Source organism: Numida meleagris, chromosome 9 (assembly GCF_002078875.1).
Source record: "Numida meleagris isolate 19003 breed g44 Domestic line chromosome 9, NumMel1.0, whole genome shotgun sequence".
Classification (NCBI taxonomy): Eukaryota; Metazoa; Chordata; class Aves; order Galliformes; family Numididae; genus Numida; species Numida meleagris.
Genome location: NC_034417.1, coordinates 13,744,586 through 13,761,415, shown reverse-complemented (window position 1 = coordinate 13,761,415; position 16,830 = coordinate 13,744,586). Strand labels below are relative to the sequence as shown.

At 42.9% G+C, this 16,830-nt stretch overlaps 1 protein-coding gene across 9 annotated transcripts in view; it reads left to right on the top strand.

Annotated features, from left to right (window-relative positions):
• Positions 1–16,830, top strand: part of AKAP13 (A-kinase anchoring protein 13) — a 197,250-nt gene that overhangs the window by 44,529 nt on the left and 135,891 nt on the right. For all 9 annotated transcript variants that reach the window (XM_021407540.1, XM_021407539.1, XM_021407535.1 and 6 more), the window contains one exon: positions 6,028–6,072. In XM_021407540.1, coding sequence (XP_021263215.1) covers positions 6,028–6,072 — 45 coding nt within the window. The remainder of the gene's footprint in view (positions 1–6,027; positions 6,073–16,830) is intronic.

Below are 16,830 nucleotides of genomic sequence, written 5' to 3'. Positions count from 1 at the left end.
TCTTTAATGCTTAACGGAGCAGAAAGGTATCCTCCCCATTCTGAGAAGACTTCAGTAGTTTTCAATTTTACTGACCTATGCAGTTCTTTATAATGCCCGAAACCAGAGTTGCTTTTAAGAGCTGGAACCTGGACTTTTATTTCATGTCCTGCTTTGAAACTTGCAAACACTAGAGATTTCACTGTGATATCCTAAGGGGAAAAAAGTAATAGAATTCCAGTAGCATTGCAAGATAGATGTCTGGGTGGCCATAAAGCATGCTATAAACCTCGTGGACATCGAAATCCAAAAGATTCAGCTATTTGCAAGAAGGAATATGAATGTTTTAAGTACAGGCAGCTGCTGCTGGAAGAAAAGAACTCTACATCTGGGGACATCTGAGTTTGCCCATAGATAATTAATGGTACGTGCAGGTAGACAGTGTGAATTTGTATCAAATTAATTTGTTTGCTCACTTTCTGTAAATGTTTCAGTAAATGGGTTTAGAGAAAAGACAGTCCTTCCTTTTGTTAACAACTGGGATCTTCACTTAGTCCTGGAGATGACACTGTAAGCCTGCATGATGGGTAGTCGTGGGGCTGCAGGACCCATCAGTGTCGGTGGCTGTGTAGGAAGAACCATCTTCTGTGTGACCAGGACATGGTGGAAGTACTTCTCTCCAGTTGCATTCTCGTAAGGAAATTATATTGTACATAGTTGAGCAGATGTTGAGTGGTGCCAGAGATGAATGTGGAATGGTGCTGATAAAATGCTTTGGTTGCAGCAATCTGAGAGGGAAATGAAGCAGTTCTATGCTGAAAAAGGCATTTGCACTGGTTACTGGATCTCGTGAAAGCAGTGTACTTGCGGTGAACGTAGGATCAATTTGTGTTAGTTTAGCCCTATTAGAAGCATGTTTCTTGAGGAATGCAGCTGATCCTCCAACCTTTAACAGCACATGTTTGCCCTCCTGGGGTTGAGCATGTTTGAGATGTCTTGCAGTAAGCCAGTCTGTTTTGTGTGTCTTTCAGGACCTTATTAAAATAAAAGTTCTGTTGCAGGGCGATGAGGAAACGAGTGCCAGGCTCTTGGCCAATATTTTGATTTAGAAAAGGAGAAGATAGGGCAAACATGCTGTTCTTTGAGGGATGGCGATGCTCTCACCACAGCAGTGGTACCATGAGATGTGTTTTAGTGGGTGCTGGCTGCATTTTGGGTGCTGTGACCACGTGGTCTGTTGCAGACTTAGCAGAACCAGACTGGTCCTCGCATTCCTGTTTCCATCCATGGCGACTGCTTGGTCACAAAGCAATCATGCTGGCTGCAATGATAGTACCCAAAGCACAGCTTGGGCTGCACAAAGGTTGCAAGGCTGCTCCCCCCAGCAGCAGGGAGCGTGGTGCTGAAATTCCCATTGCTCCCTTGGAAAGGTTTGGCGCTCTGTGCAGTCACAGCTTGGGAAGCTGCCCCAAGAGACAGCGTTCAGAGTAATCTCATTGTCTGCCTGCTCCAGCACTGTGACAAATGGCATCTGGGGACAGAGCTGAGCCCTTCCAGCTGGGTGTAACTGGCATTGTCATTTTCTTTTTGCCTCAGTAAATAGACTTTTAGGTTGAGCACATGCGACAATTGTTTCTATTAGAATACGTCAGCATGTTTCACTGCAGGCTGCATGTGGCCTGCCCACAGAAAGCAAGCTGCTCTTCCTGTGAGGTTTTCTCTAGAATTCACATGTGGGACTCCTAAGTGTACTCTTCGTTTTTTCTGGCTTAACTTGGTGATGGAGAAGGTGCAGTGGATGTGATTTTTCTCTTTCTTTGCAACATGAAACTTAGCAGGTTGAAGACCTTCAAACAAGAGTGGAGGTGGGGTTCTTATTTGCCCTTTCTTGTTGACTTGGCTCTCAAAGCAGTTCATGTACAGTCCAAATCTGTATCTCACAACAGGGCCAGGCATTCTCTCTGCAGTTTGCATTGTCTGATAGGGCAACTGTGGTGCTACCTGCCCCAAAAGATAGAAACTGCTTTCTGGGGAACAGAGCAGGCATCAACTCAGAGGATGAGTTCCTCTAATCTATGAGTCCTCCTCTAATCAATACAGAAGAAAATATTTTATAGCTTTTTATCTTTTAACACCAAAGAGCTTTGCTTTTTTTCCTTTTTTTCCCCTATTTTACATTTAAAGCAGTCCAACTTATTAAATTAGGGTCCTTCTGAATCTTGCCCTGATAATTATCAGCATGGTCTTTCTTTTGTTTTCATTTTCCTTACTATATTAAGTTTTTTTTTCAGAGGCTGCCTGCCTACCCACTGACTAGGGAAGTTAACGTCCAGAAACCTACATTCAGTCCTTTGCTGATGCGAAGCAGTCATTCAGACTAATTTGTCACTCCATTTTTCTCATATGTTTTTTGCCAGAGCACTTCCTAACAAGATAAAATATCTTCAAAACTTGCTTGTCGCCTTGCAAATGAAGTTTGCATCCTTTGAAAAATTGGACAGACACATATATTATGAAATATTAAATTGTTTCATTTAAGCTATTGATGTGAAGACTTCTAGTAAGATAAAAGGGGGAAAATATTTCTGCAGGAAGTATTTCCAGATTTTTTTTCTCTTGTTGGTCAAGATCAAGCATTCAGCAGTTACACCGTCACCTTACTTCACTGCTGCTGCTATGCACTTCTCTTGCAAACAAACAAAAACCCCATACCAGCACGGCCATGAGTTTGAACTCCTGGGCATCCCCTTTTCTTTCAGGAGCAGTGTCAGTATTTTCACTTCCTTAGGTATAAAGTCTTTACTTCTTTTGGCCACTGCAACTTGTGACACTGTCTTTTCAACCAAACTCAACTCTCCAACAAAATTTGGGAGTTTGGAACCAGCCCATCCATCCTTTCCTGACCTGCATGTGTCCTTCTTTCCTGTTTCTTTCTACTCAGTTGCTGCCAGACATCTGCCAGGAAGGTGATGAAGTAATGCAAAATGCATTTCTGTGAGGTGCAGAGGTCAGAGTATGCAAGGTCACATGATTACTTGAATTGCAAAAATCCAAATTCTCTCTTGATTGGGTACCCTTCTGCTGCTGCTGTTTTGTGCACATCTTTGATACCTTCAGTGCAGTCAGACTTCTTATACTGGTTTCCACCAATGATCTTGAAAGGAAGATTCTTAATATTGCTCATGTTGTCTGCTCTGTTAAAGTGATCTGATTTAAAAAAAAAAAAAAAAAAAAAAAAACTTAAAGGACCCTGAGCACAGAGTTTGCACAGTGGAACCTACGGAGAAAGTGGCTTGACGGCATTAGGCATGATGTACAAGGTAACAGCTTCTTATTTTGGATAAATCTGACAGTAGACTTTGTGATGGAGTGCAGGGGCTGTGGTTCCTGCTGCGTATGAAGGCATGAGGAGCGTTTGCAGTAGGTGTGAGGATGGCACCTTGGACAAAAACTGTGAGAGCAGGGAGGGGGCTCACAGGGCTCAGTCCTATGGCATAGCAGCCCAAACACCAAGCACAGTGTGACACAGGTGCCTCTGTGGCTTAGCTGGAAGGGGGTAGGCTAAAGCACCCGTGAAGCCATCAGTAAGAAAGGTGAAGAAAGGTCTGGCTTGGTACCTGATTCCTTCCATCAGCACCTCTCCTGCTTCTCAAACCTGCACCAGGGAAGGGATGATAAATCAGAATGATGAATCAGAACGCTAAATCCTGCTCTAGCAGTGCGCTGGAATCAGGCCTGTGCTTCCTGCCTGCTTGGTGGGACTTTGGGTTGGGATTTTTTCAAAGTGTTAACTTGACGGCTGGGCATAGCCAACAGGAGCAGGATGGGGAGGTGGAAGTGGTGCTCCTGTGTTTGTAGGGGACGTTGGCCCCTTCCCCATGGGTTTGTCTCAGCAAAGCAAACAGCTGTGAAGAGAAGGTGCAAGCTTCCTGAGAGTGCGTTTGCTCGTTTGAGATTTTGAGTGAGTATAGATGTAACTTGATTGCAAATCACAGAAGTTACTCGGTGTGATGACAACAGTGACAATAACATACCTGTGAACCTTGACGTGGAAGAGGTAAAGCTGTTAGTTAATGAAGGGGGAAGGATGAATTTGAGTACATTAGAATAATTTTCTTTCCTTGGAGCTAACTTCTGAGAAGCTAAAATAACTGATGAGAGTTTAGTAAAACTAATTATTTGGGAATGGAGAGGAACTCAAGGAGTAGAATATGTGTCTTGTCTGTGGTGTCTTGGGCAGATACAGACCTGTCATGCCTGAATATTTCATGTGACATCCTTTAACTTGCATCTGATCTGTATAGAAGGCCAGTTGTAATATCGCCAGTGTGGAGGTATGGCTGAATTTCAGGGATAAAGAGTAATCCTAAATGTTTTTATAAATGCAAAAATGTAGACACGTTGGCTTTGAAGGTATATCACACTGTATCTTTTATCAGCAAAAAGAGAAGTAGTTCATGTACTTGTCATGACTTGAAAAGAAATGGTGAGAAAACAATGCTTTGTATTAACTCCCTTTAAACATTCTCATCTGAGACAGAATTGTTTTGCTTCTCTGCAGCAATATATTTTTCTAAGTCATATCCAAGTACTACCAGATTGCTGAGCCAGGCTGCAGGACTTAATTTCGCTTCAGGAGGGAATTGCTCTGTTGCAATGAGACTTTGTAAAAATTCAAACGTGAGATGGGCTTAAAGGGAGTTTTTCCAACTCCGGTTTAATCTCTGTAAGGTACAATAACAGCTCTCAGCTGGATTTTATTTCTGTTCCCCTCTTCAAGATGCCTAGGTTCAGAATAGGAGAGGTTCAGGTAGGTCATGAGGCAGATTGGCAAGGTTAGCATGATTCATACTTTTGTTTTTTTATCTTTTGGTCTTTTCCCTTTTTTCTTCGTGAGAGCTCAGTAGGATTGGCATGGCAGGAGCATGTTGTAGGCAGGATTGCTTGCAGAGCTGCTTTTGGAGCTCACCAGCCCAAACGACAGCTTGTGTTCCTCGTCCCCTGTTTTCATAAGCAAGTAATTCTTTGTAAATCCAAAGAAGCAGGGAAAACTATCAAGTGTAACCATTTTGAGGCATTCTTACTTTGGGAAGGGACTTCTGAGGTTGAAAATAGGTATGAATTGAATAAATCTAAAAACTATCGCGAGGCATTCATCTGTCTGTGGTGTAGGACCTTCTGCAGCAGTACGGTGTTGGGGTGAGCAGCTCAGCCACTTTAAAACAGCCAGTGCAAAAACACTTTGCAATATAAGGAGAGCATGTGAGGGAGCACTAAGAACTGGAATCAGCTAAGAAAACTTCAACTGTGGTTTGATTTCTGTCTCACTAAAGGCAAACTTTTGGGGCTTGGAAGGGAACAAAGTATGAACAAGATCCTATGTGTGTTTTTTTATTTTTGTGGAAAAGCAGAGTGGTGTTTTATCTCTTTTTGAAAAGGGGTTAAAGTACTTGCAGTGCAGACTGCAGTGCTGCGGACACGAGCAATGACAGAAATGTAGCTTTTAATTATTTTGCGTGCCTTCATCTTTGGAGTCTGGATTGCTTTATACAAGCGTTAAACAAAAACTTGCAGCTTTTGCTTAGGTTTTCTGCTGCAGCGGAGAAGTGGGAAAATGTATGGAAGCGGGGGGATGTGTGGACAAATGTGCAATTAAGGACTGATCATTGTTATAAAAAGCAAGGGTTGCTGGGAGGAGGGATGGATTTAGGGTTGTGTGAAGGGGAAGCCAGTTTCACTTGGAATATTGCAAGTGCCAACATGGCCAGTGGTACAGATGAGGAACTCTGTGATTTCTTCTGCGAATCGTTTTAGAGTTGTCTTTGCTTAATGTCAGCATAAATGAAAAAATAAAATTAGCTGATCCTTGTTGATCTGACAGAGGGAAAACAGGGAAAATAGTGGTTTTTACATAACAATTTTCCATTAGAAACAGTAATGTAAGAGTGCTGGTACCACACTGGAAATTTAACGTCATGCAGCTTATGGAGAAGTACTTAGTGTTTTATGGAAAACAGTCCTAAATTTGTCTTTTCTTTTTTCTTTCAGTGTTCTGAGGTCATGAAACTTAATCCACAGCAAGCTCCGTTATATGTGAGTAAAAAGTTTCAACAGTTCTTTCCTTTCCTCCTATTCCCGTAAAATGCTTCCCACCACCAATGCTGGAGATTCTGCTCATTTCCTCCCTGCTCCCCAAAGACATTGCTTGTATTCATTCAGTCGTACTGCACATACACAGTGATAACCCTCAGGTGAGTTACTGAGTCCCTCTGACTTCCAAGGACGCAGTTTGAAGGAAGTTTAGTGGCACGTGGTAATACTGCTGCCATGTAGCCTGCACAGTGCAGCAGTCCCCCTGCTTTTTTCTTCCTCAAGCTTCCTGACTTGATGTGTTGAGAGGCTGTAAGAAGGAACCGTGAGAAGGGATTGCCAGAGTGGAGAATAGAACATCCAGTGCACAGCACTTGCTCCCTGTGACAATGTTTTTCTGCTCAGAGTTTTAAACGTGGCAGGGAGCGTCTTGGAAGCAGAGCTGGGCTGACTGAGGCTCCTGCAGCAGGGCATGGCTTACGTCACCTCCTGCAAGCTCATAGCCTTGGTGGCTGAGTTAACAGGGAGCGAGCTTCCTTTTGCTCTTGAATAGCAGCTTTGTTGCAGAATATGGGGACTGTCAAATTAGACCCATGTTTGTGGGCGTGGATGCATGTGTGTGTGGCATTTGTGCCAAAGCTGCCAGCCAGGGCTGTAACCATTTACTTTCTACGTTGCCATGCACAGAGCAGGATGGGCTGCTAAGCTGTCCTGGGTTTGTGTGCTCCAAGGGTGGAAAACTGGAAGGAAAAGATTACTTACCAGTGTAGCTCTATGGGGTAGGAACAGGAAACTCTCACATCAGGTAACTGAGCTGTATCTTGGAAAGCGTTGTTTACTGTAAATAGTGAATTGTATTGACCTTTAATTTCATGTAATTTTTCAAATGTTGTGTATCTTTAATTACCATCTGGAAGTTGCGTGCATTAGAATTTATTCTCTACTTACTGTGCTAAGTGTGGTGCTCAAAGCAAGATGAACACCACGTAGGCTGATCCAACTTGAGCAAAACAGCCTTCCTGGAGCAGAACACCATGTTCGATGTTATGGAGCTCAGATCAGCCTGAAGTCTGTTAACACACAAGTGTGCTGAACACAGAGTGACTTTGAAGAAACTTTAATTTAAACTCTGGGTTTGTTTAAAAAAATAAAAAAGAAAAAAAGAAGAAATTTATGTACAAATATGTGCTGCAGATGCTACAGTAGAAATCTATGAACGGCCGAAAGCAGGATAAAATTATTCTTATGTCTTTTGAGCAGGGTATGCCTTAAGTAATCTGGAGGCTTTGTTTTCCCAGTCTTATCTTCTGACTCAGTTTACTTTCCCACCATTTTGTGTAGTTTTGCATTCAATTCATACTTCAGTGGCTGATTTAAAAAGTCCCCTTCCCCACGTGATGCCAAGGAGGACTTGGCTGAGGTCAAACTTTGCCCAGTGGAAAACGATGATTGTATGACACCCAGTATTTTTTTTTTTTTCAGACAGGAATAAGTTCATGGCAGCATTATTACTGCATCAGTGACTCCTTTTTCTCTCCCCTGCATCATCCCATGGCCAGGTATCTCTGCAGATCAGATCCCTTTCAAAACAAACAAATTTTGGTGGCTTGAGGAAGAGAGAAAAACACAAAAAGAGAAACTCAGCAACCTTGGAAAATAGGTGTTTAATCTTCCTCTTTGCTTTCAGTGCTGATGTTATGCACATTTTAAAATTAGTTTCTGTGTTCCTGGAGGTGTGAATTGGCTCAGCTCATCTGAGAGCTGTGAGATGTGAGCAGAACATAAAGGAAAATACATTTTCCTGGTATTTTTCAAGGCCTGGCCGTTGGCAGGTGAATACCAAACCTCACCAGGCTCCTTGTTCAAAGCAGTGATGATAACTTTGCTCTCCTTGCATGGGTTCCTCCTCCAGCTTGTTTTCAGGAAGCTGAGAACAGTGTCCAATGATTTTCTCCATAATTAATTTCAGCTCTGTGAAATAGATGACTGGAAATAGCAGGCCATACAAATGCATCAGGGAATCTCTCTACATTTGCCTACTTTCAGGAACACTGCTTCCCCCAGGTTTTATGCTTTTGTGCTTGGGGCCTTTGCAGTGCATCCTTTATCCACTTCCTCTTTTAAACCAATAGCTTGGATTCAAGATTACTTTATTTTTAATCTTGCATGAGTTTCATCCTGAAAGCTCCATGTAAAGTGCAGGCTTTGGCTAGTGCACAGAAATAATACAAGAATATCTTAGAAAAATGTGATAGTACCAGCTTTACTGATCTATTTTTGAGTGGAGAAACTGGAAAATGATGTCTCCAGATCTGTTCCTGGAAGTCTATCAGCATGTAGCACATTTCACCCTATCTGATGATTACCAGATTGTCCAGATTTGTAACTTAATAATTATGAAAGACATACTGGGAGCCCAAGGTGTTCAGTATACTCAAGACCAAAATTTTGTGGGTGACAGAAAATGCAGCACTTCCACATATGCTCTAATACAGGGACGGGCTCGGTGCTGCTCCCGCTGTGCCAGCAGCGCGGTCACAAGGCAGAGGAGCTCATGCCAAGAGAGATAGGACAGCTATGCATTCCTTGATAGAGCGTAGTGCGAGTTCGGCGCAGTGTGAGACACTTAACGCCAGGGCCAAGCAGCTATCCGAGCTGCATGGCTGTCAGCACTCAGCTGCGTTTATATATGACGGTGTCTTTGGCCCAGTGTTGTGTGAACTGGAAATAAAGATGTTCAAACCCTACCTCCTTTCTAAAGCGTCTTGGTGGGGGACAAACCTTAGCTGCTGGGTTCTGAAGAGCCAGGGCAGCAGAGCTGGGAAGTCCTTGACAAGGCCCACCTAGCTGTGATGAAGAGTTCACCTCTCTTTGTTAAAGCAGTGGTCCTAAACCTTGTCATGCAGACTTGGCTTCAATGCAGTGATGGTTTCTAGAGCTGTAATCTGCATAGCACATAGGACTGTAGCAGGGACCAAGCTCTATCTCCTGGCTTTTTCACTGGCGTGGCTCAAGGTTATGAAATGGAACTGTCACTTGGCTGGGCTGACTGTCTCTGGTTTTTGCTGCTGATGCTCTTATGTTTTGTTGTTATTGTTATTATTTTCCCAGTATGTATTCGTATGGGTCAGACCTTATATGGAGTCTTTGGGGGTGATGTGGATGTTCTGTGGAAAAGTTGCTCTATTTTTAACATACATGGGTTTCTTCAAGTGCATTTTACTGCAGGATATGCAAAAAAATTCACATGGCTGGGCAGCCCTGTGGCAGTACTGGGGAACATCTCTGTTGATGCTCACGTACCATGTTAAATCTGAAAGTGGCTTCACCTACATCCCTCTTGTGCTTCAGAGCTGTCCCATTGGTATGGGAGCTCTATCAAGCACAAAGTAGTGGGTGAAGGACGACGTTTCAAATCTTGCTTCTGCTCTGTCTGGGGCTTTGTGCACCCAGAACCCCAAATGAAGGACTGAGATGCTCTGTGTGCTGGCAGGGCTCAGGGTGGAGTGAGAAAGCTGCAGCGCTCTGGCATTAATGGGAGGCAGGAAGTTGGGAGCTTCAATTTTGTTTGTTTTGGTTGGATACTTGATGTGGCCTTCAACTTTTTGAGTAAGCTGAACATCTCCACCAGCAAAAGTCAAAATTTCAACTTGAGTATTGTAAGGTACTTCCTAGCTGTTGTCGGGGTATTATTGGAATATTTAAGTCATCAAGGAGTATGTGCATAGGAAAAAAAAAAAGTGATCAGTATTGCTCTAAGTAACAGAGGCTTATTTTTAAGTGGCTTTTATGCTATTGTGATTCATTAGTAAAGTTCTCTGTTTATAAATTAAGTGGCTTAAATCAATCACTAAGCTTAAACGTGAATGTGGCTAAAATCCTAGTGAGAGAAATAAAATAGGAAGGAGCTTGGTAGAGGCAAAGTGTTGATCTTTGTATAAATGTTATAATTAATTGAGAGTCCAGTGGGGTATCCAGCAGGAGATTTAATTACAAAAGGATCAAGGATCACAAGCTATGTCTCTATTTCTAACCAAACTAGTAAATACAGAGTGCACACAAGCAAATGACTACGATCAAATGGCTTGCATACAATGTCCCAGTAATCTTACTTCAGAAGAACCTTCGTGGCTTCTGATCTCAGCCTTGCTGGCTGCTAGCTCTAGGGTTATTGATCTTTTTTTTTTTTTTTTTAACCCATTCATGTCTTCTGCCACTCTAAAACCAATGTTGTTTTCTAGAAGTAAAACCTGAGAGCAGTACTGGGCATGAAAGTGTTAGACCAGACTGAGGTGACGTGCAGGGCTGAGGTGTGAAGCAGTAAGTGGCATCTTCTCTTGATTACTACCAAGACTACAACTTTAGATCCACCTTTAAGACTGAGTGTTTTTTTTTTTTTTTGCAATGATAATGATCAGTGGGTGTGAAATGGAAAAGATTAGCAGCTGGGGAAGGATGATGCATCACTGCCTTTTTTTTTTTTCCTTTTTGATTAAAAGGAACGAACTTGTTCTAAATCACAGCACTCCTTCTATGCACAGTTTGTCTAAGGTGTGCCTACGTTATTTGGGATGACAAAGCCAAATGTGTCATACCTAGTGAATGTATGGGAGGGCAAGCACTTAATTGATAAAGGCACTCCCATTGACTTTGGTCTTTAATCAGGTCTGTGGACTGAGTCTCTTGTATAAATTGCCACTTAGGAGCTGTGTAACCCTCAGAATTTCTCAGAGAGAGTTTTGATAGAGATGAGAGCTCTCAATTCCCCACCAAAATGCCATGCAACTTAATGAAGTATGAACTTCAAAAGCTTCAGCATGAATGCACTGACCCTCTCTTAACATAACCTGAGTTTTGAGTACAGTAGATCTCTTCTGTTAATGAATTAACTACTCTAAGTTTCCCAGCGTGTCCTGCTTTAATGTAGGTGGGAAGAAAAAGGATAGTGTTAATAATAGATATGTAAGTGAAAGAAATATATTCCTCACACAGATTGAGACGCTATTGAAGTGCACCTCATATTTGTATTCCTGAGGAAAAACAAGTGTGGTAACCTCTGATGTTTGTGTTTTAAGGGAAACCCTCTTCTGAGTAAATAATAAGGGATTACATTAGAAAAAAAAAAAAGCACAATACAGAGAGCTTGAGGCTTTAGCAGCAGTGTCTGTTGGGTTGTTATTATGTCTGAGACAGTCCAAGTATGACTTGTGCAATATTATCTGCTAAGTAGTTAATGATCTTCAGAAATCTCTACTGAAGACAGAAAAGGACGAAATGAAATATCTTCATAGTCCTAATGCAGTAAACTGTTGCTATGAGATTACTGGCTGTGGTCTAGTTACTTTTCTACTAAAGCTGAATTTGCTTACTTAGTGGCCATCAACGGTGACAAAACCCACTGTGATATCTGAAATCAGTCCAGCAGAAAAAGTAGAATGTGCCTAGCTTGTTTTTGATCTGGGAATTTCTCATGAAAATCACTAGGCAGAAGTCTTGACTTACTTTCTCTCGAGGTCCTTAGGCAAAAGGGGAATCAACCTTGATGTTCAGCTCAGTCCTGCAGAGAGAGGATCTGATAAGCCTCTTGTCTTTTATTTGTTGAGTGCTTGATTTCTTCTTAATGACAAAGTAGTTTTCTGCCTCGCCTTCAAAGTGTCTTTGATTTATGAATGGAAGGCCTCTGAGCGCCCTTTACAAATACAATATTTGCTTGTGTTCCTTGTGGAAGAACCTGCTTCTTGTTTGGTTTTAAGAAATTTAGTTGGGGCGCCAGATCAAACTTTGTTTTGAAAGCAGTACTTTGTGACTTTCCTGGTTCTTTTTCATTTTGCAGGCAAAATCATATCCTTCCTAATCTGTGCTTGCCCTCATCTTTTAGTTACATAGGTCCTTGATTTGAATTCTTTTCATTCTCCACTTCTCAAATTCTGGTGTACATCATGAAAGAAATGTCACCCCTTCTGCTGAAATGAGTGCCCAGCAGTACTAGGGGTACCTGAATGCTGCCAGTGTGTCCCAGCTGGGTTATCACAAGGCTGTTTGCTTGGCTTGCTCCTCGTAGATGAAGCATTCTCTGGCTTATGGGATCTACTCAGTGTAGGGTTTCTTGTAAAGTGGTCATCTTATGCATTTACTTGAGACAGCTTTGGCTGGACAAGCCAGGAGGGGCTGCCTGGCAATCAGTACTGCCTGCCTTCCTTCCAGGTGCACCATGGATTAATTTGCAGCTCAGAGGTTTCTTCTCAGCACTTCATTCCTATTAGCCAAACTGAAAATGATGGTGATTTGGTTTCCAAGCCCTCCTGCTGTAATTGTCTATTTGATCTTTGCTTCTGTGATCTCCTGTAGTGTGTATGAGTGTGCTGGTGAACAATAAGTGGACCAGGTTAATGTCTGGAGCGCTTGCTGTCTGCAGTTCTGCCCTTAAGTCAGCATTGCTTTGCAGCATTACATGTGATCTTCAAATAATAAGATTTCCAGCAGAAGGATGCCAGGCCTGGTACAGGGAAAGGGTGGGAAAGTGGAGGAGACGACAGTCACCTCTGTGGCAGAGCTATCAGATTGGTTCAGCCTGTTTCCTGAAACTGAGCCCCACTGCAAACATGCAAAAGCAGTCCTTATACTGTCACGCCAAGAGGTGTAAGTAAAAAAAAACCTGGGTGAATTATACCTCTGAGGGTCTGAATTTAGGTTTCTTGAGTCTTGCGGTAGCTGATGAGCTGGCTAGTATCTGGAAAGAAGTTAAGAGATTGCATCCCAACCCCTGTGGTGCTTCCTCTCCTGATCAATGGAGTGCAGGACGTGATGTTTAAGAGGATGAAAATGCTCTTCCTCTGTGGATTATACTTATATAGGGAATTTATAAATTTTCTTATATTACCTTCAGGACAACTAACCAAATTTCCCATCGTATCCATCAAGATGTGGCTCCCAGCTTTATATTATGTTACAAAATTCTGACAGTTGTTTTGGGAACTGTTAGGCTAAAGCCAGTTCTGACAACAAAGCTAGTGTCAGGGTGATTTGAAGACATTGAATTGACAAAGGCATAATGCTTTCAAATAAGCTCTCAAATCTGAAAAAAGCCTGTGCGCTCCTGTCCTCCAGAAGGTTGTGCTGCATGCAGTGTGCTTGCAAACTCATCCCCTGCAATCCCGTATTGTTCCTAGGTGGAAAATAAAATAAACTGTGATGAATTGCTGTGTGCTAAGATCAATGCAGCGTACTGCCATCCAGCGGCAGCTCTGTCGCAGCGTGTTTGCAGAGCACTGCCTGCAGAGCTGCCTGTATTGGCGTCGTTGTTTCAAAGAGTTTCTTCTCAGTTGTTGCAAAAGTTTCATCTGCACAGCGGTTGAGGATAAGAGGGTACGATCATGGTTGTAAAGGTTTCTGTTCTCTAAAAAAAAGGGATGCCGCTTTGACAAGTGCCTCTGTCACCACAGTGTAGCTCCTAGTGCTGTGTCTGCAAAATGTTTACAGGCTGGGGCAGATACTTTGCAGCTAGCAGGAAAATCAGTGCTCTGGAGCACTCTCTGGGCTGTGTCTCTTCGAGTGCCGTGCTGCACTGTAGAGGATGCTGAAGTATAAGGAAAATGCTGCCCTGGTGCCTTTGAATGTTTGTGTTCAAATCTGATTATTAATATTTTTTTCCTTTGAGACACATCAAGACTATTTGTGAAAATACTGTGGTGACAGGAGATTGTTTCAAATGATGTCATCACATGTACTTTATCTTCCAGCATCGTACGTACTTTATCTTCCAGGAATTGTGACTCTGTTCAGCTCTCTGATGCCAGGAGAATCACTGGATTTGTTTCTTAGTCATCAAGCACACTCAGACTGTCTCCTATTTCTCCCAGACTCTGTGAGTTTTGTTGTTACTGCTATGTGAGTGGTTAGCAGGGAGCACTCTCAGCCCAAGCGGCTGGTAATAAATTGTGTGCTTCATTTTGCAGTGTAGTAAAGAACAGAATAGGCTTTAGAAAGAGGACAGAACAAGACATTCCTGTCAGTTATGTGTTTTGTTAGGAAATGGTTGCAGTAGTTTCCAGAGGTTCTGAGGAAAAACCCTTACTGGTAAGATCAGCCCTTGCTGGGGAAGCTGGATGTTACCAGAGTGGACATCTTGCTGTGCAGAAGATTCCCTGTTTTTTGTCTTGTCTTCATGTGATGGCATTATGTGGAGACTTGCTTAGATGAGAGGTCTTTGACCCCCAGTGTGTAGTGCTTGTGCTCCTCCATGCTTGCCTTTTTCCAGCTGTCTGGGCCTTGCTGTGGGCAGGCTGCTCATGGAGACGGTACAGGCCGTGGCAGCAAGCACAGAAAGTTTGAAATGAATGACCTGGCCAATACTAACCTGCTCAGATAAATGAAAATAAATCAACATTTTCTCCACTACACTGCCAATTTCAACCACACAATGTAATTATGTTCCCAGCTACACTACTCTTATCAGTACAGATCTTTCCAAGCTTTTCTTCTCTAGTATATAACACAAACGTTTGAATGACAGTTGTCTCATCCTTTCTGTTTTTCTACTTAACTTTTTTCTTTTTTTTTTGCCCTTTTTTTTGGTTAATTTTATAATTTCAGTAATGCCCATGGCTGTTTAGTTGTGTAAGGGCTGTCTGCACAGCACAGCTCCCTGCAGCTGCTGAACAAGAGCTGGTAACGGAAGTGCTCCAGAGCTTGTGGAGCTCTGTGCTAAAGCAATAATGCACCCAGACTGACTATTAACAGCCAATTCTAGTAACTTCCCTGGCTCTGTGCACCTAAGTAATGTGTCATAAAGATGCGCCCATAAAGATAAATTATGTCGTCTTCAGCACTAACGAGATCCTCTTACTTTGATGGATTTTCTGTTGGCAGTCTGTAGAGCTCTCCTTCAAGCTGCCTCTATTAATGTGTGTGTAATACCTATAATCGTCTCTTGACACTCAATAAAGATTCATCACAGAGCTGATTGATTTGGAGATGCAGACGTGCTCTGTCAAAGGATGTGGGTTGCTAATAATGGGCTTCTTTAAGTGTGTCCAATTCTGCTGGTGTTTGTGTTGCTCACACTGGCTCAGAGTAAGAAACTCACTGCTTGCTGTCCCTGAGCCATTTATCTCTTTGCAAACAAACCCCACTGCAGGATTAGACACCTGAACTGGTGTGGGACGTCGTGTAGCTGTGAGGCTGCCCTAATAAATCAGTGCTAATGGTGCTAGCTCTGCAGACAGTCAAGGTCCATGCTGTGTTTTCAGCACAGTTTGCACTCAGGATAGATCTGCATGAGCCAGCTTGCACCTGGAGGCAGCAGTTCCAGTAACATTTGTGTTCACTGGTAGTTCTCAGCTCCCTCTATCCACTTAGCACTGTATGGCATACTATTTCTTGGTGCTATATTTATCATAGGTGTCCGTGTTTTCCTCCTTATTCCTCTTACCCAAAGAGTCTTACCGAAATGGTCTTTTGACTCTGTATCCATTCTTTGTCCTGCATCAATCCATCAGCATGCTAAACTAAACTTATTTTTGGATAAAATATTGTTCCTTCAAAGTATTGTTCTTCTTTCTCACCTTTGCAATGAGAAAACGTTGGAGAGAAGGAAGTTATTTTGCATATGCAAGTCAGTGCTTCGGTCATGACTTTGTGGCTAATGCTGAAAGAGGAGCTGGGCTGGCTCTGTGTGGTGTTAATGAAATGTGGAAGGTGTCACCTGGAGTTGCTGTGTGGGCTGGCAGAAAAACCTGTACCATCGTTGTGCTCTTTTGGTGGCCTGTGGGCAAGAAGTTGTGGGCTACCATTGTATTTTCCTAAGGGCAAGAGACCGCATGGCAAAATCTGTCTTTCTCATCAGAGGGGCTCAGCCTCCGCAATGGCAACCTGAAACTTCTCTCTGGCAGACCTAATAGTACTGCTGTTGATTCAAGAGGAAAATAAAGCTAGGTTTTGAAGTCATGATTTTTTTAATTTTTATTTTTAAACCACGGGAGTTCCTCTTGTCTTCCTTTGTGATTTGTTTTCTTGAAAAATAACAATAAAGTCTCTGCCTCGTGCACCTCTAAGATCAAGGAGTGTGGAGTCGTTCACTGTGAAAAAGGACCCAACCCTACCCCAAGCCTGGCTGTTTGCCATGCTGTTTATTTCTGGAGCCTTTCCCTGGAGTTCTTATCTGCAGGAGGGTTGCAACACCCCGGCAGAATGACATCCATCTTCCCTTACACTGCTGACCCAGGTCACCGCTGTTATCGAGGGGGATATCTCCATGTGAGGAGGTCTTGCTGGAGCTGTTCATGTTGGGGCAGATTGCACAGCTCTACCTTTGTTTCTGAAGGGTGGGGCTGTGCAGAATGATCTGTATTGGACACATTTTCTCCCAAGTGCTCCCCTGACTTGATACACATTGCTAAAATTGAGGGCATCTGTAAGGATTGCTGTTATCTCATTGTAACATACCTCTGACCTCTTCCGTTCCTTTTTATATACATTATGCTCAAAGGCTGTGGGATAAATGGCCCCATCTGCAAAAGGGCTTGGGTGCATCAGGGACTGAAGTACCAGCCCAAAATGTGTTCCTGAGAGGGAAGATGCCCTCAGAATGGAGCAAGATGCACTCACATCACCATACGAAGGTGATGCAGCTGGATGTTTCAAAGGTAGAATCTGACCCCAGATTCCACCTATCTGGGATGAGGTGGGGGGTTCAGCATGTGTTTGCACCAAGTTAAGGTAACTCGGCTGGGAGGGATGCTCCAAGTCACTCAGCCAAGATGG